The sequence below is a fragment of the Musa acuminata genome, chromosome BXJ2-9 (genome assembly GCF_036884655.1).
Source record: "Musa acuminata AAA Group cultivar baxijiao chromosome BXJ2-9, Cavendish_Baxijiao_AAA, whole genome shotgun sequence".
NCBI classification, from domain to species: Eukaryota; Viridiplantae; Streptophyta; class Magnoliopsida; order Zingiberales; family Musaceae; genus Musa; species Musa acuminata.
In genome coordinates, this window is record NC_088346.1 from 20,191,285 (window position 1) to 20,218,414 (window position 27,130).

The 27,130-nt window shown below is 38.1% G+C and overlaps 1 protein-coding gene across 1 annotated transcript; it reads left to right on the top strand.

The window, feature by feature from the left end:
- Positions 1-695: 695 nt before the first annotated feature.
- LOC135623297 (WD repeat-containing protein WDS homolog) lies at positions 696-15,370 on the top strand. Its single transcript, XM_065126091.1, has 4 exons — positions 696-1,597; positions 4,373-4,474; positions 5,324-5,962; positions 14,928-15,370. The coding sequence occupies exons 1-4, from the start codon at positions 920-922 to the stop codon at positions 15,105-15,107; spliced, it is 1,599 nt and encodes a 532-aa protein (XP_064982163.1). The 5' UTR covers positions 696-919; the 3' UTR covers positions 15,108-15,370.
- Positions 15,371-27,130: the final 11,760 nt, after the last annotated feature.

Consider the following 27,130-nt stretch of genomic DNA (forward strand, 5'->3'; position numbering starts at 1 on the left):
TTGGAAAATATGAAAATGAGAGATATGATCTCGAAAAATAAAAAAATAAGAGGATTTTCCTAGAAAATCACCCTAATATTATTGTCACAAAATAATCATACAAAAATAATACAACCATGTTTGTCATCAACCACATCAATCAAACTGAACAACGGGCAGCGTGACTTACCCTGTTGAACGATGTCTTCACAACCCCTGCAGCCTAGTGATCAAGAAAAGGACATGCGAGTGCCGACGACGGAATCCCACACCGCAAAACAGAGTGCCGGGGGAATTCCAGTGAACCCAACCAACGGCCGTTGGCACGCGAGCAACCACCACAACATCCTCCGCCGCAGCCATCCTCTCATTGCGTGACGCCCATCATTCGGTCCAATAACCGGAGGCTCAATCTAGAATGGGGAAAGAAAACTGTTCATGCCTTGTCCTCGCACCACTCGACATCATCCTCATCCGGCGGCTGCGATCTGCCAACGATCCGCCCACAACACCACTTTTCCTGCTCCATGCGAAACTACCCCGAATTGTACCCGTCTGATAGCCGGAGAAACAACCATTTTCTCGTGGGACCCGCATGCAAATCGGCGCAGAAGCGGGCGTGGTCGGGAACGGGTAGGGACCGCGAAGGTGCACGTTGGAGCTCAAACAGCAATCCGCCTCTTCGGCTTGTTAATTTATCCGATTTCTTATTCCTTTCTTCTGTCCGCTAAAAAAGGTTTGGCATTTCGCAAGCCATCGTTGGATCTCGTCTTCTCCTCTTCCCCCCAAAGCCACTGCTGTGGACTTTCAAGCCTCTCTTCTTCTTCTTCTTCTTCTTCTTCTTCTTTAGTCTATCAAGCAAGCCTTCCGAGGTCTCTCTCTTTTGTAGTGTTGCTTCCCAAACCCTAAGCCCCTCCAAACTGGCGAATTTGCAGGACGAATGGAGGCTAATGAGAATCCAGATCCCAGATCGCTTACGGACACCAAATCGCGCGAGGTTCCTCGTCGGGTGCTCGGCGAACGGAGGACCGAGTTCGTGAGGATCATCGTGCAGTGCCTCTACTCCCTCGGGTACCGCCGAGCCGCCGCGACGCTGGAATCGGAGTCCGGGGTCTCGCTTGACTCGCCGGAGTACACCGCGCTTTTCCTTGACGTCATGGCGGGCCGGTGGGACGACTGCATCGCCACGATCGAGTCTATCGAGGATATGGATTGCGGAGCCAGGGCCGCTGCGGCTTTTCTGGTGTGGAAGGAGCACTTCTTGGAACTCTTGGGGTTGAAGGATGGGTTCTTGATGGCTAGGGACGTGCTGTCGGAGCGGATTGCGCCGCTGGATATGGACCGGCAGAGGGTTCATGGGCTGGCAAGGTTGCTCATTTCGTCGGAGGGTATTGTTAATGTGGAGGACCGGGTCCGCAGGAGATTGGGGTTGCTGCTGGATTTGGTTGAGGTGCTGCCGCCGTGGGTGCGGGTGCCTAGTGCCAGGTTGGAGCATCTCGTGGAGATGACTGTTCTCAAGCAGATTGCGTCCTGCTTTTACCACAACTCTCCTGGCGAGGTAACTCTGTATGAGGATCACAAATGCAGCCAAGAACAAATCCCTTCCAAGTGCAGCCAGGTTGCTTGTATCCCTTTTACTATAATCCGTCATGTTGAAGAGCTATCTTTTAAGACTTGTTATAACTGGAGTTCATTTTTTTTTATGTAATGTGCCTAAGTATTTGCTTCACTCATAAATTGGGTATGCTTGAAGACCAAATGCATTCCACTTGCAGGAAATGGAAACGATACTCTGAATTTGGTAGGGAACTTGTTACATGAGGCAATCACCCTTGTTAATGTTATACCAATGACTGCTGACAACTGTTTCAGTTTCCACCAGAACCTTTAATTTCTGTGACACTTCAGTTAATCCGGCATAACTTATTCGATGAGCTGATCGTGTTAGTTTGACTAAGAAAACATATCCACTAAATGCTGAATGAGGTTGAATACAGACGATTCACTGCAACTAGCTGAAAATAATAATACAGCCACATTAGTGGCATTATGATTTGTGTAGCTAGTTTCCTTCTCCATTCCTTTGGAATTATTTTAAGTTATTTTAGATTGAAAAGAAGCTACAGAGTTCTTCATGGAAGCCATCCTTATGAGAAAAGTTTAAAATCTTTGGTTCAGTGCCAATGCCAATCAATAGTTGGACCAGAACGCATTGACATACTGACACCCGATATAGGTCAGTACATACGGGAGGGGAGAGAGAGAGGAGTGGAGGAGGAGGCAAAAGAAGAACAAGTTGAAAAGAAGTCATAAGAGGAGGAGGGGGCAGATAAGGAAAAGGAAAAGACAAAGGAGGAAGTAATAGAAGAAAAGATGGACTAGTAGGAGGAATAGGAAGAGGCAAAGGATGAGGAGAAAGCAAAGGCGGAGGCAGCAGGGAAAAGATGGACTAGTAGGAGGAGGAGGAGGAATAGGAAGAGGCGAAGGATGAAGAGAAAGCGAAGGAGGAGGAGGTGGTGGAGGAAAAGGCATATCACTAAGAGGAGGGAATGGTGATGTAGACGAGGTGGTGAAGGCGACAACAGTGTGCTACGGGACAGAGGATGTGGCAGCAATGATGCAACGATGTGACAGCGAAGCGGAGGAGGCGACAAATGAGGGGGGAAAGAGAGATCAAGTGAGAGGAGAAAGATCATGTAAGAAAGAGAGAGAATACCAGAATCAAAGAATAAAAATAATAGCCATTGCTCATTTGTTAAAAACTACAAAGAAAGATTATAGAGACCGAGTGATTAACTTACTACCCGGTTCCAGACTGTTCACCACAGGGTAAGCCTGGTACTGTGAACTGACTGTGTGGTATCGCCCATGTTGGTACCAAGCGACTGAAATCAGCTGTTCTACACTCTGGTTGGCTATTGGATCAGTATATATATATACTCGTACTAACCAGTACAAGTGGCATATGTTACCTTGCTTATGGGCACCCTGAATCACAATAGTCATCTTTATGGAAGTCATCATTATAGATGCTGAAGTCCATCATGGTGTTGTTGATATATATATATATATATATTCATCTCAAATTATTGGTGTTAATAATTTTTTAGTAGTCATAGTGCGACTATTTTGTTAGAAAATTTATGTTCAATCTGAATTAGCCCTTATGAGAATGAGCGAAAACATTGGTCCGATAGTTCTAGAAATAATCTTTGAAATAGACTCTTTGATTTCAATTATGAACCTAGTAAACAATTTTACATATGAATAGTGCATTTTACATTTACTATTTTACCTTCGATTTGCTCATTATCAATAAGATTGTTATTTTATATAATGTGGTAAAGGTTGGGGATTGTTTTAGTTCTAATTTGTAGTTTGTACTGTAGGGCCTTTTGTTTGTTTGCAAATTTGATATGTTTGAAGGAGAGTTTAGTTATGTTAACTTGCAACGATGGATATAGCACTATGAATTTACAAAACATGCCACATGAGTTGGTCTCATTAAAATGGTTAAAAAATTTTCCCTGCAAGGTTAAATATATACAATTGTTTACAAGTAGCTCATTCAGTTTACTCTAGAATTGCAATAATAAGGAGCATAATTAACTGCAACTAACTTCGAGATCCAAGAGTTTCTTCAGGAATTTAAACTGAGATTCAGGATTTAGAATATCCTCAGATTTGTTTGATATATAAAGGATAGTTCTGAACAGATCTTTTTAAGATAAGCAAGTGATTATTTGTTTTGGTGGCAAATGATCAATCTTTCATTTGCTGACACATATGAGAGAGAAGAATTTCTCTAAATTTTTTATTGTTGTGAACTTGCTGATACTCCACTTTATACTTTGTTTCTTGGTACAATTATCATGGAGTCTAAGGAGGCCTTTTAGAGTTGTTTCTATTCTATTCTTAGTTCTGATGCCTACTGATGAGATGCCTATTTACATCAAAAGATGGTATAGCATGGAAAGTTATGCCTTGCATTTTATATCATGCAAAAGAAAATACCATATCAGATTTTTTTTATGCACAAATGTTTTGCAATTAGTATTAGAGTGGTCATGGAGCCAATGTACTTGTATTTTGGTTGTTAAATATTCATTCCTGGGTCAACCTGAGCACATTTTCATTTTGGGAAAGAAATCAAGTTCCTTCTTCCCCTTGGTGAGAACCTTTATGCTGTTTTCAATATCAAGGAAATAATTGATTTCTTATATAACTCACCTTTTTTTAGAGCATTTTTGAAGGAAAGAAAGGCTGTTCTTCTTATGATTGTAAATTTTAACTTTGCAAGACTAGAAGAAAGAATACATTCTGTCATTCTTGTAACAGTTTAATATCTTTTGATAAGTTTGAAACAGGTGTATTACATTTTCCATATGTGCAGATATTATATGACCACAAAAATGAAGTTTGGTTTGTTCAGTTTTCACATAACGGGGATTACTTGGCATCGTCCTCTCGTGATTGCACTGCCATCATATGGGCGGTATGACTTTGCAACTAGTATGTAACAAATACTATAGTGCTTTCCCTTACAATCTTTTATTATCTGTATTTAGTGATAGATTGTTAGGATTCTTGAATTGTTTGTGTTGTATTAGTTTTACTTGGTAAGAAAAAGATTAATTTGTAGAAACTTATGCACAATAGAAACTATGTAGGTTAAAAAAAAAAAGATCAGCTCATTCAAGTTTATGTTACTGGAGTCTAGCTAATCCAATTATATTTCTTGATTTTTTTTTCAACCTTAACAGATATTGTTTAGTTATGTTTCTGTAAAATTATTCAAGGATCATATTGAGCATGACCCCTAACATCAGATGCAGCTGCAGGTACTGTTATGTAATATGCACACATACGCGAGGCTGGTTTCATCTGTGTATTAAAGTGTCTAATCATCCTTTAAGAGGGAAAGTATATTGAGGGGCCACATAAAATATTTGGAACTAAATTTAATAACTATGCTAATATTTAGATTGGAGACCATGTTAACTAAATATAGTAAAATTTAACAAAATTTTTTTCTGATAACTTTATAAAACTGACTTCTTATGGATTTAATATTTTTATTATTTAGATGGAAGGCAGCGGCTTTTCCTTTGGTTTGTCTTGATGAAATAGTCTCTAACTTGTGTGCTATATTTAATTAGTTTGTTCAAGTGCAACGAATCTCATGAAAAATTGTCTTCAATAGTTATTTAGCATTTGAAGGTGCTCTGTAAATTTGATTTTATATGAATGGTTTTTTATCATAGACAAAGGTTTAAAAGGAAATAGCATTGGTGATAACAAAGAACAAATATTTGATTTTTTTTCATTTTTCAACAAATTATAGGTGAACAAAGATGACAGTATATCATTAAGGCATGTTCTGGAGGGCCACATGAAACCTATATCTTTTCTAGCATGGAGCCCAAATGATAGAATGTTACTTACTTGTGGTAATGGAGAAGCCTTAAAGTTATGGGATGTTTGTGATGGCATGTGCAAATTCACATTTACTGGTGGAGCAAATCGTATCATCAGCTCATGTGCATGGTTTCCAGAATCTGAGAAGATAGTTTGTGGCAGCTGGGAGCCTGATAATCGAATCTTCACATGTGATTTAGAGGGAAATGAGCTGGAAGTTTGGGAGGGAGAGAGGATGCCAAAAGTTACTGATCTTGCTGTGACACCTGATGGGCGGTGTTTGATCAGTATATGCTCCAACAAAGAAATTTTAATACGTGATTTCCATAGAGGAAATGAATGGAAAATACACGAAGAACACTCTATAACCTCACTCTCTCTTTCAAGTGATGGACAGTTTTTTATTGTCAATTTAAACAGTGAGGAGATCCATTTATGGAATATTAATGTGAGCTCAAGCTTGCCAGATAAATTTAGAGGGCACAAGCAGGGAAAGTATGTAATTCGGTCATGTTTTGGTGGATCAAATTCTTTATTCATTGCCAGTGGTAGTGAGGATTCACAGGTGATGTTTCTTTTAACATTATTGTTCTTTTAAATTTTAATGCTTGCATCAGTTATTTTTCTCATTAGTGCAACCATATTTTTAATATATATGGATCTTAATATGTTTTGTTATCCTACTGTACCTTTTAGGTTGTTATGCCATTTTAATTTGCATTAGTTTTGTACAGAATACTAATAATGAATCTTGAACTATTGGTTCTTCTTGGTGGTGACCTAGATTTATGTTTATAATTCTTCTTTTAGTTTCTTAATGGCAATGCTAATATTCTCGCTCCCAAGTTTATATAGATTTAATGCAAATTTTGTAGGGAAGAGTTTATGAAGCTTGATAGCTCTCTAAGCAGTGCCTAAAGCATAGAAAGAGACCTTTAAAAGAGTTTCTAAAAATATTAGATATTTTTAATGTGCGAACTTGTAGAACCTAATATACTTGTTTTCTGATTTTTTTAATTCCCCACTGCATGTGCACTTGCTATATTTATTATTCATTCAAGACTAATTTCATATTACAGTTCAACTTTATTACTGCTCTGATCATATTTTTATTATATATCTTGAGATAAGAGTTGATGTTTATGGTTGGATATAAATCTAGAACTGAATCTTGGGAGTTGCATCCTTTCCTTTTGTTTCTTGATAAGATTATTGGCTGTTCCATGTTTTTTTTATCATGTTTTAATTTGCATACTTGGTTGGAAACATTTTCTGCTAGTAAACTTTTTTAAAAGGAACATGTACAGGCAGCATAGTTGATATTTGCTGTTTTCCAATCTTTAGTATGAGTTAATGCTTACCTGACCTGTAAAAATGGTTCTTGCATATGTTAATGTTTCTTGCTGCTGCTGATATTTGCCACATGTTTTTTTTTTCTGTGGCAGTGCAGCATAACAAAGATATGTACTTCTGTACTGTCTACTGTATGCCTCTCAGCCACATGTATGATATTAAGAAGCACACAAACTGCCCTGATTATAGAGATGCCTTGGCATGGGCATGGTACTGTACCACTGTTGAGTGACGTGTAGCACGAGTTACCTAGATCATTGTTCTTGCCATGGTTCCAAATAATACTTGGACCAGTGTATGCTGGGCAGTATTTGATGCTAGCTTGATGGTGAACTGGCACATGAATCAGCCCTTTTCGGATGGTCCTGAACTCCTGATCAACCCTTTTCGAGTGGTTTAGTGAAGGTCAGCTTTTTTTCTATTTAGGATTATCACATCGCCTCTTTCTCAATCTTTGTCACGGAAGGTTTGTCCGTCAATCTCTCTCACATTATCCCTCCTCCTTAGACACCCACAGCCCATTGCCACCAATCAGCCGCTCGGGCCCCCACATTGGTCCACTTGCGTCTGACTTCGATTACAAAACCGGCAGTTTCGATTCCAAGGTTTTGGGAGTCGGATTCGAGTAGCTCTGATTCTACATTTTTATTTAAAAAAAAATTAATTTTTAATTAAAAATAATTTTAAGTAACAAAAGGATCATAATTTTATTTTTAAATTTTGATTAAAGTGCCACTTTGAAAATCGGATTTATTTCTATACACATAATAACATAAAAATAGATAAAAAAATAAAAACATCAATCATTACTAGTGTTGGATTTCCTGATCATTCCTTTCATTGATAGATCGAATAAGTCTTTATTGTCTTTGTGTATGATCACTTGGGTCCGTTGCTCCTCCTTGGTCTAGTAATAAACACATGCTTAGGCTACACATAATAACATAAAAGTAGATAAAAAAAATAAAAACATCAATCATTTCTAGTGTCGAATGTCTTGATTATTCCTTTCGTTGATAGATCAAATAAGTCTTCATTGCCTTCATGGATGATCACTTGGCTTCATTGCTCCTCCTTGGTCCAATAATAAATGCATGCTTAGGCGTTAGCTGATTCAGGGCTCATACTTGAATGAGTATCATCCAGGATACGCCCCTCGTGTTGAAAGCTTTCTCCGCAGCTATCGTTGACATCAGATTTGCTAATATTTGTCTTGCAATGATGGCTAAAATTTGGAAGGTTGTTGAATGGTGTTGAATGGTGTACCCACCATTGAAAAGTGGAAATCCTACCTATAGTGCTATTACCAAACTCAAAATAATTTATTATATTAGTATCAAGTTGGGAATTCGAGCTTGATTATTTACTTGGATTCTTTTATCTTTGCAATAATAATTTCTCCCCTCTACTAATTCTACTACTTTAATTACTAACTTGATCCATAGATTGAGAAGATTGGGAGGTAGCTTGTTGTCTATTATAAGTTGCACTATAATGGTCATATAAGTTTATGATATTTTTTTTTAACTTTTCATCATTTTTTCACCAATATCGAGATCTAAATATAAACGATCAAATAAATTCTTAAATAATCATGCAAACCATCGACTCTACGAGGATCAAAACAAAAGAAACATGGAAAATAGGTAGAATATCTAGAAAATAATGTACCAATTTAGTTTTCATTGTCATAATGGTCATTTTCAATTCAAATTATTTTTGAAAATAATGCTGACAAATTATTGTATTTTTTATCCATAATGCATAAGCTAATTTTAGAGAGAGAAGCTTTGCTATAGTTTTTTTCCTCCTTCATGGCTGTTTGTGGTTCATCATTGATGGCAATGCATCACCCCACTTATGGTGCTCAGAAGCGCGGGCTATCACCACTCTCTCAAGGGCGTTAAGAGTCATTAAGAAATTTGCCTCTGACTTGGCAATACATAGTCCTAACATAGAGGACTCGTCAAGAGGGCAAGCATCTCCTTTTGCATCCTCTTCAGTTGCAATCTTTTGTGCGGAGAGATCTGTGGTGTTACATATGGACAACCATCATCCTGTGGATGTTGCATCGCATCCAACAGTGTCGCCTCCCCCTACAAATCTTGACCTACTTGCGGTTAGAAGTCCGATCGCTTCTTCCCACATCAACATCCCTTCCACGATGTGCTTCTTCCTTATTAGAGCTTTCCTTTAGTGTTGGAGCCTTGTCGACGGCTGACGCGGGAGTCTTGATAAATCTCGACGTTTCAAGCATGATCTCCTCCACAATCTTGTGCGTGATTGCTCCGCTTAAGTCATGCGTGTTTCCTTCCTCGGAGATGGGTGCGTTACCACCCTCAAATTCCATAAGTGATGTGAACCCTTCCCTCGTTGACCAATCCACAGTGTCAAAAGTCTAGCATGGGTCCCCTCCTCTCCTCCAATCAACAAGTTCAAGCGAATGATGATGTGGCATCGAATGCTTCCCCCTTGGATCCTAATATTGTTGCGAAGTGTTCACTCGTTGCACATGGGATGAAGGGTGTTAAGGTGGCCTAGACCTCTTTCAATATTGCTCATCTTACAAAAAGGGCTAGTATGCTCAGGAATAAGCCTTCGAGTTCTTTTTTTGCATCTTTATCTTGCGCTAAAAACTACTCTCTTCTACGAGGAACCGATATTTTCAAATGAAGGCACTCTTAAAATTAAAGCAATCGAGGAGGAAATGTTCAAGGGAGAGGAGTACGGAAAGAACTCTTTGATTGGATACTTTGTTAGTTCACGGTCATCATTTCATGTTGTCAGAAGCCGAGTAAATACTATCTGGAACCTATTGGATCCCTTGATGTCTTCTCTTTGGAAGTGGGTTTCTTTCTATCAATATTTAGCAATAAGGAGGATCTCACAAGAGTCAGAGTTCGGACTAACATTCACAATAAACTCATTCTTCGTCTTTGGGATCATGACACTCGTTTAGAGAAAATTAATTTTTTGAATTATTCCTCTTTGGGTGAAATTCTACAATCTTACCGTTTTCATGTGGACTCTCAAATTTCTCAATTCTATTATTAGTGGCATTGCCAAACACCTATTTATAGATGAACTAATAAGCAATATTACAAGCTTGTAATATGAAAAGGGGGAAGCTTGTGACATGAAAAGGGGTTTGCCAATGCCACTAGCAATGAAACTGAGAAATTTGAGAGTCCACTTGAAAAGGGGGAGGTTGTAGAGTTTTACCCAAAAAGGAATAGCAAATTATCAATTTTCTCCAAACGAGTATCATGGTCCCAGGGATGAAGAATAAGGAGTCTATTATGAATGTACCATGGTTCAGACTTCATAACTTTGGTGAGATCCTCCTGATTGCTAAATCTGAATGTAAAGAAGCCTGCTTCCTAGGAGAAGACATCAAGAGATCTAACTATTTCCCGATAGTATTTACTTGACTTCTTATAACATGAAAGGGTGGACATGAACCAACAAATTAATCGATTAGAGAGTTCTTCAAGTGCTCTTCTCCCTTGAGTATTTCCTCCTCAATCGTTTTAATTTTAAGAGTGCATTCATTTGAGAATATAGGTTCCTAGTGGAAGAGTGTAGTTTTTAGCGCAAGATAAAGATTGCAAACAAAGAACTCCAAGGCTTATTCTCGGGCATACTAGTCATTTTTTCAAGAGGAATGATATTGGAAGAGGTCTTGGCCTCCTAAACACCCCGTATCCCATGTGCAATAGGTGAACAACTTCATAGCAATATTAGGATCCAAGGGGGAAGCATTCGGTGCCACATTAACATTCTCTTGAACTTGGTGATTGAAGGGGGGGAGGGGACCTACGCTGGACTTTTGACACTATAGATTAGTCAGCAGGGGAAAGGATCCATATCACGTGTAGAATTCGGGGGTGGTAACGCACCCGTCTCCAAGGAAATGCATGCAATCTAGGGAGAGCAATCGCTCATGAGATTAAGGAGGAGATCATGCTTGGAATGTTGAGATTCATTGGGATTAATAATCTGTTGATCGTCGGCGAGGCTCCAACACCAAATGAAAGCTCTAGCAAGGAAGAAGAGCATATCGTGGGAGGGATGTCGATGTGGGAAGAAGCAATCAGACTTCTAATAATGACCAGATCAGGATTTATAGGGGGAGGCAACACCATTGGATGCAATGCAGGTTGTCCACACATAACATCGTCGGTCCCTTCGTGGAAGAGATCACGAGTGAAGAGGATGCTCAAGGAGAAGCTTGCCCTCCGAGGAGTCCTCTATGTTAGGACTATGCATCGCTATGTGAGGAGACGAGTTAGGTTTCTCAATGACGACTCTTGACGCCCTCAAGAGAGTGGGTGCAGCCCGGCCTTTTGTAGCACCATAAGCGGGGCAAGGCTTTGTTGGTAGTGATGAACCGCTGACGGCTATGAAGGTGGTGGAAAACCCTAACAGAGCTTCTCTCTCTAAAATCAGCTTGCACAACTATGGATAAAAAATATAATAGTTTGTTGGCATTATTTGAAAGGGCAAATTTATCCTTTTTTTCCTATTTTTATATTTTAAATTATAAAATAACCAAATGCCCCTTGAAATAGTGTTTATTTGGTTATTAGAAGGGGCAAATTAGTCATTTGCCCTTGATGCTTCTAACAGTCGGTGTTGGGCCTTAGCCTGATCCGTTGGGTCGCCAAAACATTCGATCAACGGTCAATTTTGATCGTTGGCCATTTTTTTCTTTCTGTAATTGTTTAGGCTAACTGCTAAGCCGGTTTGGTTTGGGTTACAAGCCAATTCGGTCCAGGTTCAAGTTGAATTGGCACTAGGTCTTTAGGCATGACCATGGTTTGGTTCGAACTAGAATCAAACTAGATTGGATTCGGCTTGGCAGTATGTTGATTCGGAATGTAATCAAAACCGAAGCCCTATTCGATTTCGGTTCGGTCCTAGTTCAAACCGAACCGGGAGCAGGTCTACTAGGCTTGACTAAAGTTCACTTCAAATTGGAATTGAACCGGAACCCAACCTGGTTAGAATCAGAACTGAATTAGCCTAGCAGTTTATTGGTTCGGAACCAAACTAGAATCAGGCTTGGGCGGTTTGGTTTTGGTTCCAACTGCACAGATTTGGAATCAAAACCTTTCCAATTACTAAATAGCAGCTAGTTGGGGGGTATCTTGGGAAGAAACAATCTCAAAATATCTATAAATACCTCCTAAACTTCTCATTCCTTCTCACACCAATTCATTAAGCAATCATAATACTCTCATAAGGTCTCTAAGTGCAATATTCTTTGCGATAGCATTCTCTCCCTCTCCTAAGTTCTCTTTATAATTTTAATGGCAAGTGGAAGCTCAACACACTTGCCTCAACATTCATGCATGAGGATAACTTCTAAAGCTCGGTTGTGCCTACTTAAGAAAGCCAACACTTCCTCGTAGAGCCAAATGAAGTCGATAAATTCTGATGGCTCATGCAAGTGATTTGCAACTACTATTAGATTTTTCAAATTTAAAGGAGGTGAATATGAAACATTTAGAATGATCTTAAGGACTAAGGGAAGGGGAGCAAGCATAAACAAGGTCCCTCTTTGGATTTTTTTTTTTATTACTTCACTTTGGAGCATGAGATACCTACATGATAACTTGATATGGAGCATGATGGAGTTTCTATTAACTGTTAGAAAATGGTGTCATTTCCTCCGCTGTATTAGGAATAAATGGAACTCTTACAACATTTTGGGGAGTCATTTACATACATACAAAAATGAAGGTTAAAGGTTATAGTCTTTTGCTGTGCCCCTTTAGCTGAGATATTGTAACATGGTACATATTACACGTCCCATATATCATATTGGTGTGTTAATTTAACATGCTAGAATAATCCATGTCATGGATTCAGGCCTTGTATCTATTGGATATCCATCTGTATGGTATGTACAAGGTGTGTATTGTGGCAACTAGCAACACCTAAATTCATGATATATATTCTAGACTAAGAAGCACAGACATGTTGATTTGGTGGGCATATCCGTGTTGGACACAGATATGCCACCGACATGGCCAGACACGTGTCTGTTATTTATTTATTTATTTTAATTTTGGACATGCATATTCGTGTCAGGATAACTATCTCCCATTGGTCCACACCCTTCCTCATCTCTCTCGCATCCTTCCTCGCTCACATGATGTGCATGCGAGCCTACGGTATCGAGGTAGCAACTTTATGCTAGGCCCATGTCCCTTCGAGGGTGATGGAGAAAATGACCGCATTGTCATTAGGTCTAGTGGAGTCACATTGTCGAGGTAAGTATTTTTTTTTATTTTATTCGTAATCGGTGCAAGGGGTCAGAGACTTGGATTAGTTCAATGGACGAGGGTCCACGTGGGGCCCATTTGATGGTCAAAGGCGAGTGATGGGTTTAGGCAATGATTAGCATGTTAACATTTCTTCTCCCTTCTTCCTGAATTGCAATTCAAGGAAAGAGCAAGATGTCAAGCGTGGGAGAGAAAGATGTGAAGCGTGATAATTCATCGATTTGCTACATTAGTCTCTAGAAAAGTTGGGAATACTAGCATTTTATGTATACTAGATGTTATTTACACACCAAAAACAACACTCCAAGTGACATAGCAGTACGAAAGCTCACGAGAAATTGTTATTTACATACCAAGAACAACACACCAAGTGACTTAATAGTACAAAACCTCAAGAGAAATTATAGCTGGAATATGTATATATATAACCTAAAAGCTTGGAGCACTGGGAATAGTGGTCTAGAGCTTGCATGGGAGTAGAGGCATGAAATCTTGGGAGTTTGAAGATTTCTTACGGAACCTAGAGATTACGTTAAATTGCGACCCTTAGTCACCGATAGCAGAATGCGAATCCTATAACAGGATTAGAATGCCAGTGGTAATAAGGGATTCTAGGCTTCCAACAGTAGAAATCGTGAACTTGTATGATGATATTTATCTGTTCACATTGTTGAGTCTATAAAATTGAAGTATAAATACTACAAAACTTATGTTAATCGAATATTAGTGTTAATCGAATTATATATATATATATATATATATATATATATATATATTAAAAAATATGTGTCCTAATTTTTTTAAAAATGACGTGTCGCTGTGTCTGTGCTTAGATTCTAGATTGTCACATACATGGGCATATAGATTTGTAAGGAGGATTTTCTGTTTACGTTTAAATAGAATGACCAATCATGCTAATGCAATATAAAGTCCCTTGGACAGTCTCTTTTTCTATTGTTATGGTAGCTGTTCTTTTAGTGGTTCTTAAATGGAAAAAATCAGATCTCTTAACCTAAATGTAAAAAAGATAAAGATCAGAAGAAATTTGCAAATATTAATTAGCAATTAGTTGTAGTAAGGCACAATAATGAGAATAATACGGTTCCTGCCCTTAAAAAAGAGGTATAATTGGTCATCAACAAAAAGAAAAAAAAACCCAACAGATTTCAAGCTTTAATTTGAGGCAACGATTTAATTATTGGAGAAATATGATATACAAAATCAGATTTGCATCACTTCTTTGATGTCAATGTAGTTGTAATTTTGCTCTACATCACACATACTGCATGTTTCGATTCCTTGGGACATGGTCTTTAAGACATCTGGTTCATGTATGTTTTTGCAACACTAAACAGATATTTCTTTCTTTCCTTTTTTTGTGTAGTAGTAACATATCCAAGATTATGCTAGAACTTGAAGCTAAAGAAATCGGACAATGTACACTAAGATCTAAAGCTCTTTCTGTGTTAATGGTACACACCTATTCAGTGCAGTATGCTGTATTTTTTTATTTTCATCTGTGGGGCTTGATTATTAAGATGAAGTGGATACAATATTCTTGTCTGGTTACAAAATTTGATGGACTGAATGTTACCATACTAATTATCAGCTGAAAACAGATTGGTTTGTTGCCATTAAAAAAAGTACAATATTTGGAGATGAAACATGATCATATAAGGATCAATTGCTTCTTGAAAGCACAACTAAAGTTGTCTACTTTTTGGAAATGTTTATTTTTTGGTTTAAATCAATGCAAGAGTTATTTGTACGGTTAGACTGATTAAAAGGCTGGAGTCATGATCGTTTTATGTTTCATCATTGAGATTGAAGGTTACATGAAGGTTTTATGTTTCTTGATTTGTTTTGACATGAGTGCATCTTCTTCAGATCTATATATGGCAGCGACACCGTGAAACGCCGATAAAGATCCTAGCTGGCCATTCGATGACTGTGAACTGCGTGAGCTGGAACCCTGCAAAGCCTCGTATGCTGGCATCAGCAAGTGATGACCGCACAGTTCGAATATGGATGGCTAACGTAAATAACAACACTAAGTTTCATATGTGACTGAGACCTACTACATCCTTTTCTGCTTCCTTTTTCATCTGTAAATAGATGTACATCATAATTGTAATTTGTGTCTTTTGATCTAACATTGTTTTTGCGCAGATTTTCCAATAATTCAAGCCTTTGTCAGAGAAATTGTTGTTTGTATAATAATGAGACCCTAATCTCTCTGAATATTTTTTAGCTTGGTACGGGAGGTTAGGACGATCAAGATCCAATGGGCATTTTGTTAATGGTACTATTAAGATCAAGGTTTTTTATTTCGTATCGTATTGACCTATGGAGTTTTGTTTAATATGGTATGGTATGAGCATATCGAGTGATACATCAAGTTGTATCGCTCGAGATATATATATATATATATATATATATATATATATATATATATAAAGTGGGGTATAAAATATTGACTTCAGGATATTGATAAGGATTTCTAGGACTTAAGATAAAGATGAGGACTTGATTCATACAGCTTGGACACATGCATCATGACCAAGGACAACCGATGACATGGGGCTTCTACCAATAGAAACGTCACCTTGATCACCCCAATCATTAAAAGTCACCTTGGGATCACCCAAATCATAAAGTAACAAGATTATCATTATGACAAGGATTGCCTACGTTAATTACCGATGTAAGGTCCGACACATTTAGTATAATGAATTAAGAGGTCATGTTCGTTTAGTTATATAAATCTTTCGTTTGAAAAATATGATTGTCATACAGCTAGATCAAACACAAATATTATCATTTACCAACAAAATTTATAGGATAATTTATGAAAAAAAATACTAGTAGTTAGTTTTTACTATGTTTCATTTACTATGTCTCATATTTAGTTTTTATCGAACATATTTGGAGATGTTTTTTTTAGACTTTGATCAAAATAATATCAATGAAATCATAAAAAGATGATGATTTATCTTTTGATTATGTTTAATTCAATCGTTTAGAGCTCAACCAATGTTTTGGGATAAATCGAATCATATCAGTTTAATTAAATCTTAACTATTTAATTTAATTTAATTGAGCCTTAGATTACTTCTTTATTCTGCTCCTCCTACCTCTTGGCTTCCTTCACTTCCACCACCTTTTTCCCCCCCTCCTAAGCATTCTCTTACTTCACATCTGCCTTCGCCACCTCCACCTTTACCATGGTCACCTCTTCCCTTCCCCCTGGTTTCCATCTTCTCCTCCCACTCCTCCTATTTTGCCTCTTTTGTCTTTTGCTCCTCCAGTGCACCTTGCCTCCTCCCTCTTTCTCCTCCTTGTAGTTTATCTAGATAAATTATTAGACTCAAGTCATATTTATTCATAAAATATATTTAAAAACATACTAGCTTTTATATAAAATTATCCTAAATTTACCATAAACTAAAAAAACTCAAGTTATCTAAAAAATATATTATTTTTTTAAAATTATCCTAAATTATCAAAAAATTATTGCACTCAAGTTCCACTCGGATTGCACTCGAGTTATACTTATTCACAAAGTATATTTTAAAAAATTATTAATTTTTATTAAAAGTATCCTAAATTCATCATAAAACTAAACACTCAAGTTATCCTAAAAAATATATTAATTTTTAATATAAAATTATCTTAAACTATCCAGAAAAACCATTATACTCAAGTTACATTTATTAACTAAATACACTAAAAAATATATTAATTTTTATATAAAATTATTCTAAATTCATAAAAAAATAATAACAAATCTTATATTTCCTATTTCCTATTTCCTATATTGACCTAATTACATTCGAAATTAAATTAAGTTAAATTTGATCACCTAACCTATTTCAAATGAATTATGTTTTAAGATGAGTTGAGGATAATTAATTTTTAAAATTTTAAGAATTATACTAGAATATTATTCTAACAAAAAAATATTATTTTTTAATTTTATGATGAATTTAGAATTGTTGAATCTTGGATTTTGATGATGAAATCAATTGATAAAGTTATGATCTAATGTGTGTTTGAGTGACGTAGGACTGACTTTGATCATGGAAAGACAATTCGATTAAAGCAAGAAGAATCAAACGTTGGGCTTGAGTGGAACATGCTAGAGATTAGACGTCGGGCTAGAGGAATGGTCGACGTGCCGGAAAGACTTTGTGCTATGAGTGTTGAATCTCGTATTTTGATGATGAAACTACTTGATATATGTTTATGATTTAATCTGCGTTTTGAGTGACGCAGGATGCTTCGATCAGGATGAGACAATTAAAGCAGGAAAATCATGTTGTGACGGACGAACATGTTAGAAGATTGGACGTCGGGTCGGTAGATCGGTCGACATATCGACAGAAGGCTCCGGGCAGTGGACTCGGGCATCGGGCCAAGAAGAGCGGTTATTGTGCCAAGGATATCGGAGTTGCGGAGTCAACTGGCCGATTGGGCAATAGGCCGCAGGAGAGGACGATGCGTCGAAGAATCAGACGAAGCGTCGAGGGACCAATGACATGTCGAACAACTTGGTTAATTGCTTAGGATTAATTGTCTCGATCAAAGTTTTGCTTTAATTGTGCAGGATTAACTATGATAACGTTGAAGACATAAAGCGAAACAAAGTGTCGGAGTCAAGCGCGAAGGATTTGTTGCAAGTTCGAGAGTTCGACGGAAGTCCGAAGGTTCATCGGGAATGCTACTGGAACTAGCCGAGAATGAGTTGGGAGCTTGCCGAAGGATTTTCGGAAGCTCGTCGGAAGCTTCGTTGGAAGTTCGCGGAGCTCGCCGAGAAAGATCAGAGCTTGCCGAAGAAGCTCGTTGGAACTCGCTAAGATCAAATCGTGAAGTCTAGGAGCTTGCCGGGAGTTCGCAGAATGGTTTCCGAGAGTTCATCGGAAGACCGCCGGAAGTTTGCCGAAAGCTCGCCAGAAGAAGTCTTAACTTGCGAACATTGTAATAGCTTAGAAAATGTCTTTAAAGTTATAGTTAGCACGTTAATTAGGGTTAGGATTAGGTGTTAATCCTATAACCCAAATAGGGGCCAATTAGGCCCAAGTTCGGACTGGTTTGGACCAAGTTTGGAGCCAAACCAAGTGAGCTGAAATAGTGAAAGAGGTGGCACCACCAGGGTTGGAGGTGGCACTGCCCAGGAGAGGATCTCTCAGTGAAGCTGGGCGGTGCAACCGCCCCAGCCAGGAGGTGGCACCGCCTGAGCTCAGTCTTCGAGCTAGACTGGGCGGTGCAATCTCCATGACAGAGAGGCGGCACCGCCTGAGCTCGGTCTTCGAGCTCTAGCAGAGAGGTGCAACCGCCTCAGTCAGGAGGTGGCACCACCTGGGGCTCAGTCTCCGAGCCAGACTCAGGCGGTGCAACCGCCCCTGATAGAGAGGTGCAACCGCCTGGGCTCAGTCTTCGAGCTCTGCCAGGCGGTGCAACCGCTCCAATCAGGAGGTGCAACCGCCTGGTCCCGGAATTCCGGGATTTGATCGTTTTGAGCTCCAAATTTGAATTGGGTTGGGGCCTATAAATACCCCACCCATTCAGCACTGAAAAGATACAGACCTACACCGAATTCTTGATCTTTTCTGTGATTCTAAGAGCTCAAATTTGTGTAAAGTCCTAAAGTTCTCTTTCTGTTCTTCAAGTCTTGAGTTGTAAAGAGAGGAGAGAAAGGTCCTGTAAGGGTTGTCTCCTGAGCCCATCAAAAGGAGTGAATCTGTAAAAGGGCAGTTGGCCTTCGCCTATTGAAGGAAGGCCTCTAGTTGACGTCGGTGACCTCGTCGGTGGAGGAAGCCAAAAGTGGAGTAGGTCAAGACTGACCGAACCACTCTAAATCTCTGGTTTACGTTTATTTTGAGCACTTTATCATTACTGCAAACCTCCTACATTGCTACTGCTCTCTGCGCCTTTACGAACAAGTTTCTAAGTGTTGATCTTTCTGAATCTGCATTCAGACGTAAATCAGTGTTTTCATACATTACAGTTTACGTTTACGTTTTGATTCTGCAAAACTGTCTTTTGCGCTTTTACGAACAAGTTTCTAAGTGCTGATCTTTCCGAATCTGTATTCAGACGTAAATCGGTGTTTTCATACATTACAGTTTACGTTTATGTTTTGATTATGCAAAACTGTCTTCTGCGCTTTTAGGAACGAAGTTTCTAAGTTCAGATCCCTTTAAAACTGCGTTTAGACGTAAACTGTGCAAACTGTGTTTAGACGTAAAACTGTGTTTTAGACGTAAACTACTTTTAAACGCACAACTACGTTTAGACGTAAAACTGCGTTTAGACGCAAACTGCGTTTAGACGTAAAACTACGTTTAGACGTAAAACTGTGTTTAGACGTAAAACTACGTTTAGACGCAAACTGCACTGCGCTTAGACGCAATCTGATCTTAGACGCAAACTGCGCTTAGACGCAAACTGCGCTTAGACGCAATCTGCATTTAGACGCAAACTACATTTAGACGCAAACTGTGTAAACTGCGCTTAGACGCAAACTGTGTTTAGACGTAAACTGCACTTAATCATAAGTATTCTTAGAATCGGCTTTTGCATCAAAATAGTTTTATCAAACGAACGCAGCTTTCGTTTTTAATCGCTGAATGATTTCCGCTGCACTAATTCACCCCCCCCCTCTTAGTGCTCTCGATCCTAACAATTGGTATTAGAGCGGGGTATTTCTCATTTCGGATTTACACCCGAGAGAAATGGCTCTTCAAGAGGGCTTTTCGGTCTTTCGTCCACTGTTCTTTAACGGATTGGACTATACTTATTGGAAAACTCGAATGAGAGTTTTCTTGATTTCTCTAAATATGGATTTATGGAATATCGTTGAAAACAGTTTTCAACTTCCCTCTAAACCGACGAACGAATGGTCAGATTTGGAGAAGAAGTATTTCTCTTTAAACGCAAAGGCTATGAATGCCTTATTTTGCGCTTTGGACAAAAATGAGTTCAATCGGATTTCTACGTGCGAAACAGCTTTTGACATTTGGCGAACACTTGAAATCACGCACGAGGGAACTAGTAGTGTCAAAGACTCGAAAGTTAACTTTTTATTGCATGATTTCGAGCTTTTTCGAATGCAACCAAGCGAGACTATAGTCGACATGTACACCCGTTTCACAGATGTCGTCAATAGTTTAAGAGCTCTTGGAAAATGTTTTTCGGACTTTGAACTCGTAAACAAGATTTTGCGTTCTCTTTCTAAGAAGTGGGATTCAAAAGTAACTGCAATACAAGAAGCTAAAAACCTAAACAACTTACCACTTGAAGAACTAATTGGTTCATTGATGACATATGAAATGGTGCACAATGCACATGATGAACATGTTGAACACAATCACCTTCCAAAGAACAGGAAGGATTTGGAACTCTGGACAAATGAATGCCACTTGAGCGATGACTCAAGTGATGAGGACAATGATGAACAAAACAACCTTCCAAAGAACAGGAAGGATTTGAGACATAGAACATTTGAAGACTACTCGAGCATAAGCTCAAGTGATGGTGAACTTAAACTACAAATGAAACGAAAATTAAAAAGCAAAAAGAATCGAACTACTTGCTTTAAACGCAATAAGAAGAACAAAAATTGGGATGAATCGAGCTCCTCCGAAGAAGAGAAAGTCAACAAAAGCAAGGCGGCAAACTACGCCTTAACAGCCTACATTGATGAGGTAATCGAAATCCCCCTAATTTATTTTGAAATTACTTGATGCTTTCATGATGTATTTTTCTCTTTTAGTTTAGAATTAATTTTCTTAAAAATTACATGTTAAAAAAAAAATTATTATGATGATACTAAGTAATTTCGAAAATGATAATATTGCATATTTTATGATAAACAAATAAAATGATCTTGATTGAAAATATGAAATCATGGTTAAGAAGTAATAATGTGTATTACGTTGATTTCCATTGTTATTTCTCGATTTTGATTAAAGATCATGTTTGATTTGAAGAAATGCATAATGATGAAATTAAATATTTTGATTAACAATTTTATGCATGAGATTTTAAGCCGATGATAAGCATGTGTTATTCTCATGAGTATATTTGAAAAACTATGGCAAAAATATGCTCGAATGCATGAATGTGTTAAGATTATTTTTCGGATATTCTTGATTCAATGTTCAAAACACTTAATTGCCATGATGATTTTACACTATAACATGTTGGAAATTATATTTTTTGGATACATAAATTTTTATGATCATGAGCATGTTTTATCTTCATAATTGAACTTGAAAATCTATAGCAAAATCTTATCCGAATGCATGAAAGTACTAATTTCATTTTCGGATTCACTTAACAATTGGTATCCTAACAATCGAATTTTCTTATACACTTATGAAAAATAATTTTCTAAAATGGATTTGATGAAATGATTCCGGCTTATAAATTCCATCTTGAAATATGAATGATAGTGTCTTTGCTTGCAAAGATTTGTTTCACATACATATCTCCTATGATTCATGTGCAGAAAAAGAATTTATAAATCATAATACAATGAGATTTCTTATGCAAAAAAAAAGTGCTTTTGTGATTCTTTGCTAAAGAGAATAATTATTAAAATCATGATCTTGATAATTATAACATGAAGCTCTTTATAAATCAAGATCGTTCATTATGCTCCCTACATTTATCAAAAAGGAGTTCTTCAAATGAAATGCAAATTGTCTTTTGATTTCATGATATTTTGTGAATTTCGAAATTAATTTTAATGACTTGATTATGAGTTTCAAGTTGACGATTTGATTTGAATAAGTTATGTCTAAATCATAATCATGATCTTGAAAAATTGAAATCACAAATAATATCTTTTGGTATTCATAAATTGATACTCACAATATGAAAGTATTGGTATTCATGACTTGATTTTGATTGAAACATTACATGCTTAAATTAATCATTCTTCTATGTTTCAAAAATTCTTTAAATGCTTTATGTGATGACTGAAAATTAATTTGCTTTATGATGAATCACGAATCATGACTTGATCTATGATATTGAAATATTTTACTTTGCCCTATTAAAAGGATTTGTTGAATGGATCATGTCCTTCTTGAACTTTCTTGATATCATGACAAGATTTTGTAATATGGCCTGTATAATAATTAAAAATTTTTGGCCATTGATTTCTCCCTTCTTTTCGACAAAAACAAAGGGGAGAAAGCTTTTGCTAGTTAGAACATGCAAAGAAAACCAAGTGCAATCTTGCACATGAAGCAAGTGTTGAATTGCCATGATTGAACCTAAGAATCTTGCTATGCTTTTGTGCTTATATGTTGTGATGAAAACATAGCTTCATGTTATAAAAATTTGCATATATTTTAAAATAGCTAGAGCTACTTCTTCTTTTGTTGATGATAAAGGGGGAGAAATATATGAATTGATACTATAAGTTCCATATTTGAATTTTCATCATGTTAAGATATCAAGAACTTGCATCGTAATTCTACTTGATGATATCTTGCTATGTGATGAAACGCTACGATTTGTTGCTAAAATGATGCATGCAATACTTAAGCTTTCTACGTAATGTATTGCATATGATATGAACCTTGATTAAAATTGCCTTGATCTAAATTCAAGGTTTATCTCAATTATGGAATTTTGAAATAAAAATGATTACTCACCTTTGTCATGATTTAGAAATTGACAGAAAGGGTTTTCCCTTCTTTTTGACAATGACTAAGGAGGAGATAACTTGCATGCACAATTCAAGAAGAAAGCAAATTTTCACTTCTCAAAAGAGAAGAAATTGCTATCTTGAACATCTTAAGAAACAAAAAGAACAAAGGTGCTATCTTGCTTGTCTCAAGAAGCAAAACATGCTAACTTGCGCATCTAGCAAAGTGGACAAAATTTTCATATTTCAAGAAGCAAGAGTTGCCTTCTTGAACATCTCTAATTTGCTAGCTTGCATGATGTAGAACTTGCTATCTTGAACATCTCTAATTTTCATACCAAGTTCTATCTTGTATACTATAAAACTTGCATATCTAAAACTTGATTGCTTGAATATTCTAAGCATGATTCAACACTTGCTATATTTTCTAGCAAAATTGCATGATGATAAAACTTGATATTATGTTTTTCATGCAATGAGTTGAACCAATATCACAAACACTTGATTGTGATACTTCTCCTTTTTGTTGATGACAAAGGGGGGGAAGTATGTTGATGAAAGTATGTTGATGACATGACATGTGATGCATAAGTTTATGCATATGTTCATGTTGACGTGTTGCAAGTATTCATGATGAATATTGCAATGACTTGAATTCAGTTTGAATTCAAGGTTCTATCAATATGGCATATTGATAGGGGGAGTTTGTTTAAACTCCAGGAGTTAAGTTTAACTCCGTCATCAAGTGGTTGTTATCATCAAAAAGGGGGAGATTGTTGAATCTCGTATTTTGATGATGAAACTACTTGATATATGTTTATGATTTAATCTGCGTTTTGAGTGACGTAGGATGCTTCGATCAGGATGAGACAATTAAAGCAGGAAAATCATGTTGTGCCGGAGGAACATGTCAGAAGATTGGACGTCGGGCCGGTAGATCGGTCGACGTATCGACAGAAGGCTCCGGGCAGTGGACTCGGGCATCGGGCCAAGGAGAGCGGTTATTGTGCCAAGGATATCGGAGTTGCAGAGTCAACTGTCCGATTGGGCAATAGGCGGCAGGAGAGGACGATGCGCCGAAGAATCAGACGAAGCGTCGAGGGACCAATGACATGCCGGACAACTTGGTTAATTGCTTAGGATTAATTGTCTCGATCGAAGTTTTGCTTTAATTGTGCTGGATTAACTATGATAACGTTGAAGACATAAAGCGAAACAAAGTGTCGGAGTCAAGCGCGAAGGATTTGTTGCAAGTTCGAGAGTTCGACGGAAGTCCGAAGGTTCATCGGGAATGCTATTGGAACTAGCCGAGAATGAGTTGGGAGCTTGCCGAAGGATTTTCGGAAGCTCGCCGGAAGCTTCGTTGGAAGTTCGCGGAGCTCGCCGAGAAAGATCAGAGCTTGCCGAAGAAGCTCGTTGGAACTCGCTAAGATCAAATCGTGAAGTCTAGGAGCTTGCCAGGAGTCCGCATAATGGTTTCCGAGAGTTCATCGGAAGACCGCCGGAAGTTTGCCGAAAGCTCGCCAGAAGAAGTCTTAACTTGCGGACATTGCAATAGCTTAGAAAATCTCTTTAAAATCATAGTTAGCACGTTAATTAGGGTTAGGATTAGGTGTTAATCCTATAACCCAAGTAGGGGCCAATTAGGCCCAAGTTCGGACTGGTTTGGACCAAGTTTGGAGCCAAAACAAGTGAGCTGAAATAGTGAAAGAGGTGGCACCACCAGGGTTGGAGGTGGCACTGCCCAGGAGAGGATCTCCCAGCGAAGCTGGGCAGTGCAACCGCCCCAGCCAGGAGGTGGCACCGCCTGAGCTCAGTCTTCGAGCTAGACTGGGCGGTGCAACCTCCATGACAGAGAGGTGGCACCGCCTGAGCTCGGTCTTCGAGCTCTGGCAGAGAGGTGCAACCGCCTCAGTCAGGAGGTGGCACCACCTGGGGCTCAGTCTCCGAGCCAGACTCTGGCGGTGCAACCGCCCCTGATAGAGAGGTGCAACCGCTTGGGCTCAGTCTTCGAGCTCAGCCAGGCGGTGCAACCGCTCCAGTCAGGAGGTGCAACCGCCTGGTCCCGGAATTCCGGGATTTGATCGTTTTGAGCTCCGAATTTGAATTGGGTTGGGGCCTATAAATACCCCACCCATTCAGCACTGAAAAGATACAGACCTACACCGAATTCTTGATCTTTTCTGTGATTCTAAGAGCTCAAATTTGTGTAAAGTCCTAAAGTTCTCCTCTTTCTGTTCTTCAAGTCTTAAGTTGTAAAGAGAGGAGAGAAAGGTCCTGTAAGGGTTGTCTCCTGAGCCCATCAAAAGGAGTGAATCTGTAAAAGGGCAGTTGGCCATCGCCTATTGAAGGAAGGCCTCTAGTTGACGTCGGTGACCTCGTCGGTGGAGGAAGCCAAAAGTGGAGTAGGTCAAGACTGACCGAACCACTCTAAATCTCTGGTTTGCGTCTATTTTGAGCACTTTATCATTACTGCAAACCTCCTACATAGCTACTGCTCTCTGCGCCTTTACGAACAAGTTTCTAAGTGCTGATCTTTCTGAATCTGCATTCAGACGTAAATCAGTGTTTTCATACATTACAGTTTACGTTTACGTTTTGATTCTGCAAAACTGTCTTCTGCGCTTTTACGAACAAGTTTCTAAGTGCTGATCTTTCCGAATCTGTATTCAGACGTAAATCGGTGTTTTCATACATTACAGTTTACATTTACGTTTTGATTATTTAAAACTGTCTTCTGCGCTTTTACGAACGAAGTTTCTAAGTTCAGATCCCTTTAAAACTGCGTTTAGACGTAAATTGTGCAAACTGTGTTTAGACGTAAAACTATGTTTTAGACATAAACTACTTTTAAACGCACAACTACGTTTAGACGTAAAACTGCGTTTAGACGCAAACTGCGTTTAGACGTAAAACTACGTTTAGACGTAAAACTGTGTTTAGACGTAAAACTATGTTTAGACGCAAACTGCACTGCGCTTAGACGCAATATGATCTTAGACGCAAACTGCGCTTAGACGCAAACTGCGCTTAGACACAATCTGCATTTAGACGCAAACTACATTTAGACGCAAACTGTGTAAACTGCGCTTAGACGCAAACTGTGTTTAGACGTAAACTACACTTAATCATAAGTATTCTTAGAATCGGCTTTTGCATCAAAATAGTTTTATCAAACGAACGCAGCTTTCGTTTTTAATCGCTGAAAGATTTCCGCTGCACTAATTCACCCCCCCCTCTTAGTGCTCTCGATCATAACAATTGGTATCAGAGCGGGGTATTTCTCATTTCGGATTTACACCCGAGAGAAATGACTCTTCAAGAGGGCTTTTCGGTCTTTCGTCCACCGTTCTTTAACGGATTGGACTATACTTATTGGAAAACTCGAATGAGAGTTTTCTTGATTTCTCTAAATATGGATTTATGGAATATCGTTGAAAACAATTTTCAACTTCCCTCTAAACCGACGAACGAATGGTCAGATTTGGAGAAGAAGTATTTCTCTTTAAACGCAAAGGCTATGAATGCCTTATTTTGCGCTTTGGATAAAAATGAGTTCAATCGGATTTCTACGTGCGAAACAGCATTTGACATTTGGCGAACACTTAAAATCATGCACGAGGGAACTAGTAGTGTCAAAGACTCGAAAGTTAACTTTTTATTGCATGATTTCGAGCTTTTTCGAATGCAACCAAGCGAGACTATAGGCGACATGTACACCCGTTTCACGGATGTCGTCAAAAGTTTAAGAGCTCTTGGAAAATGTTTTTCGGACTTTGAACTCGTAAACAAGATTTTGCGTTCTCTTTCTAAGAAGTGGGATTCAAAAGTAACTGCAATACAAGAAGCTAAAAACCTAAACAACTTACCACTTGAAGAACTAATTGGTTCATTGATGACATATGAAATGGTGCACAATGCACATGATGAACATGTTGAACACAATCACCTTCCAAAGAACAGGAAGGATTTGGAACTCTGGACAAATGAATGCCACTTGAGCGATGACTCAAGTGATGAGGACAATGATGAACAAAACAACCTTCCAAAGAACAGGAAGGATTTGGGACATAAAACATTTGAAGACTACTCGAGCATAAGCTCAAGTGATGGTGAACTTAAACTACAAATGAAACGAAAATTAAAAAGCAAAAAGAATCGAACTACTTGCTTTAAACGCAAGAAGAAGAATAAAAATTGGGATGAATCGAGCTCCTCCGAAGAAGAGAAAGTCAACAAAAGCAAGGCGGCAAACTACGCCTTAACAGCCTACATTGATGAGGTAATCGAAATCCCCCTAATTTATTTTGAAATTACTTGATGCTTTCATGATGTATTTTTCTCTTTTAGTTTAGAATTAATTTTCTTAAAAATTACATGTTAAAAAAAAATTTATTATGATGATACTAAGTAATTTCGAAAATGATAA

Bases quoted from the DNA above. Each gene is read 5' to 3' on its own strand.
- LOC135623297 (XM_065126091.1), top strand. From the start codon at position 920: ATGGAGGCTAATGAGAATCCAGATCCCAGATCGCTTACGGACACCAAA. The intron at 1,598-4,372 runs GTTGCTTGTATC...CCATATGTGCAG, and splicing joins TCCCTTCCAAGTGCAGCCAG to ATATTATATGACCACAAAAA. The intron at 5,963-14,927 runs GTGATGTTTCTT...CATCTTCTTCAG, and splicing joins GTGGTAGTGAGGATTCACAG to ATCTATATATGGCAGCGACA.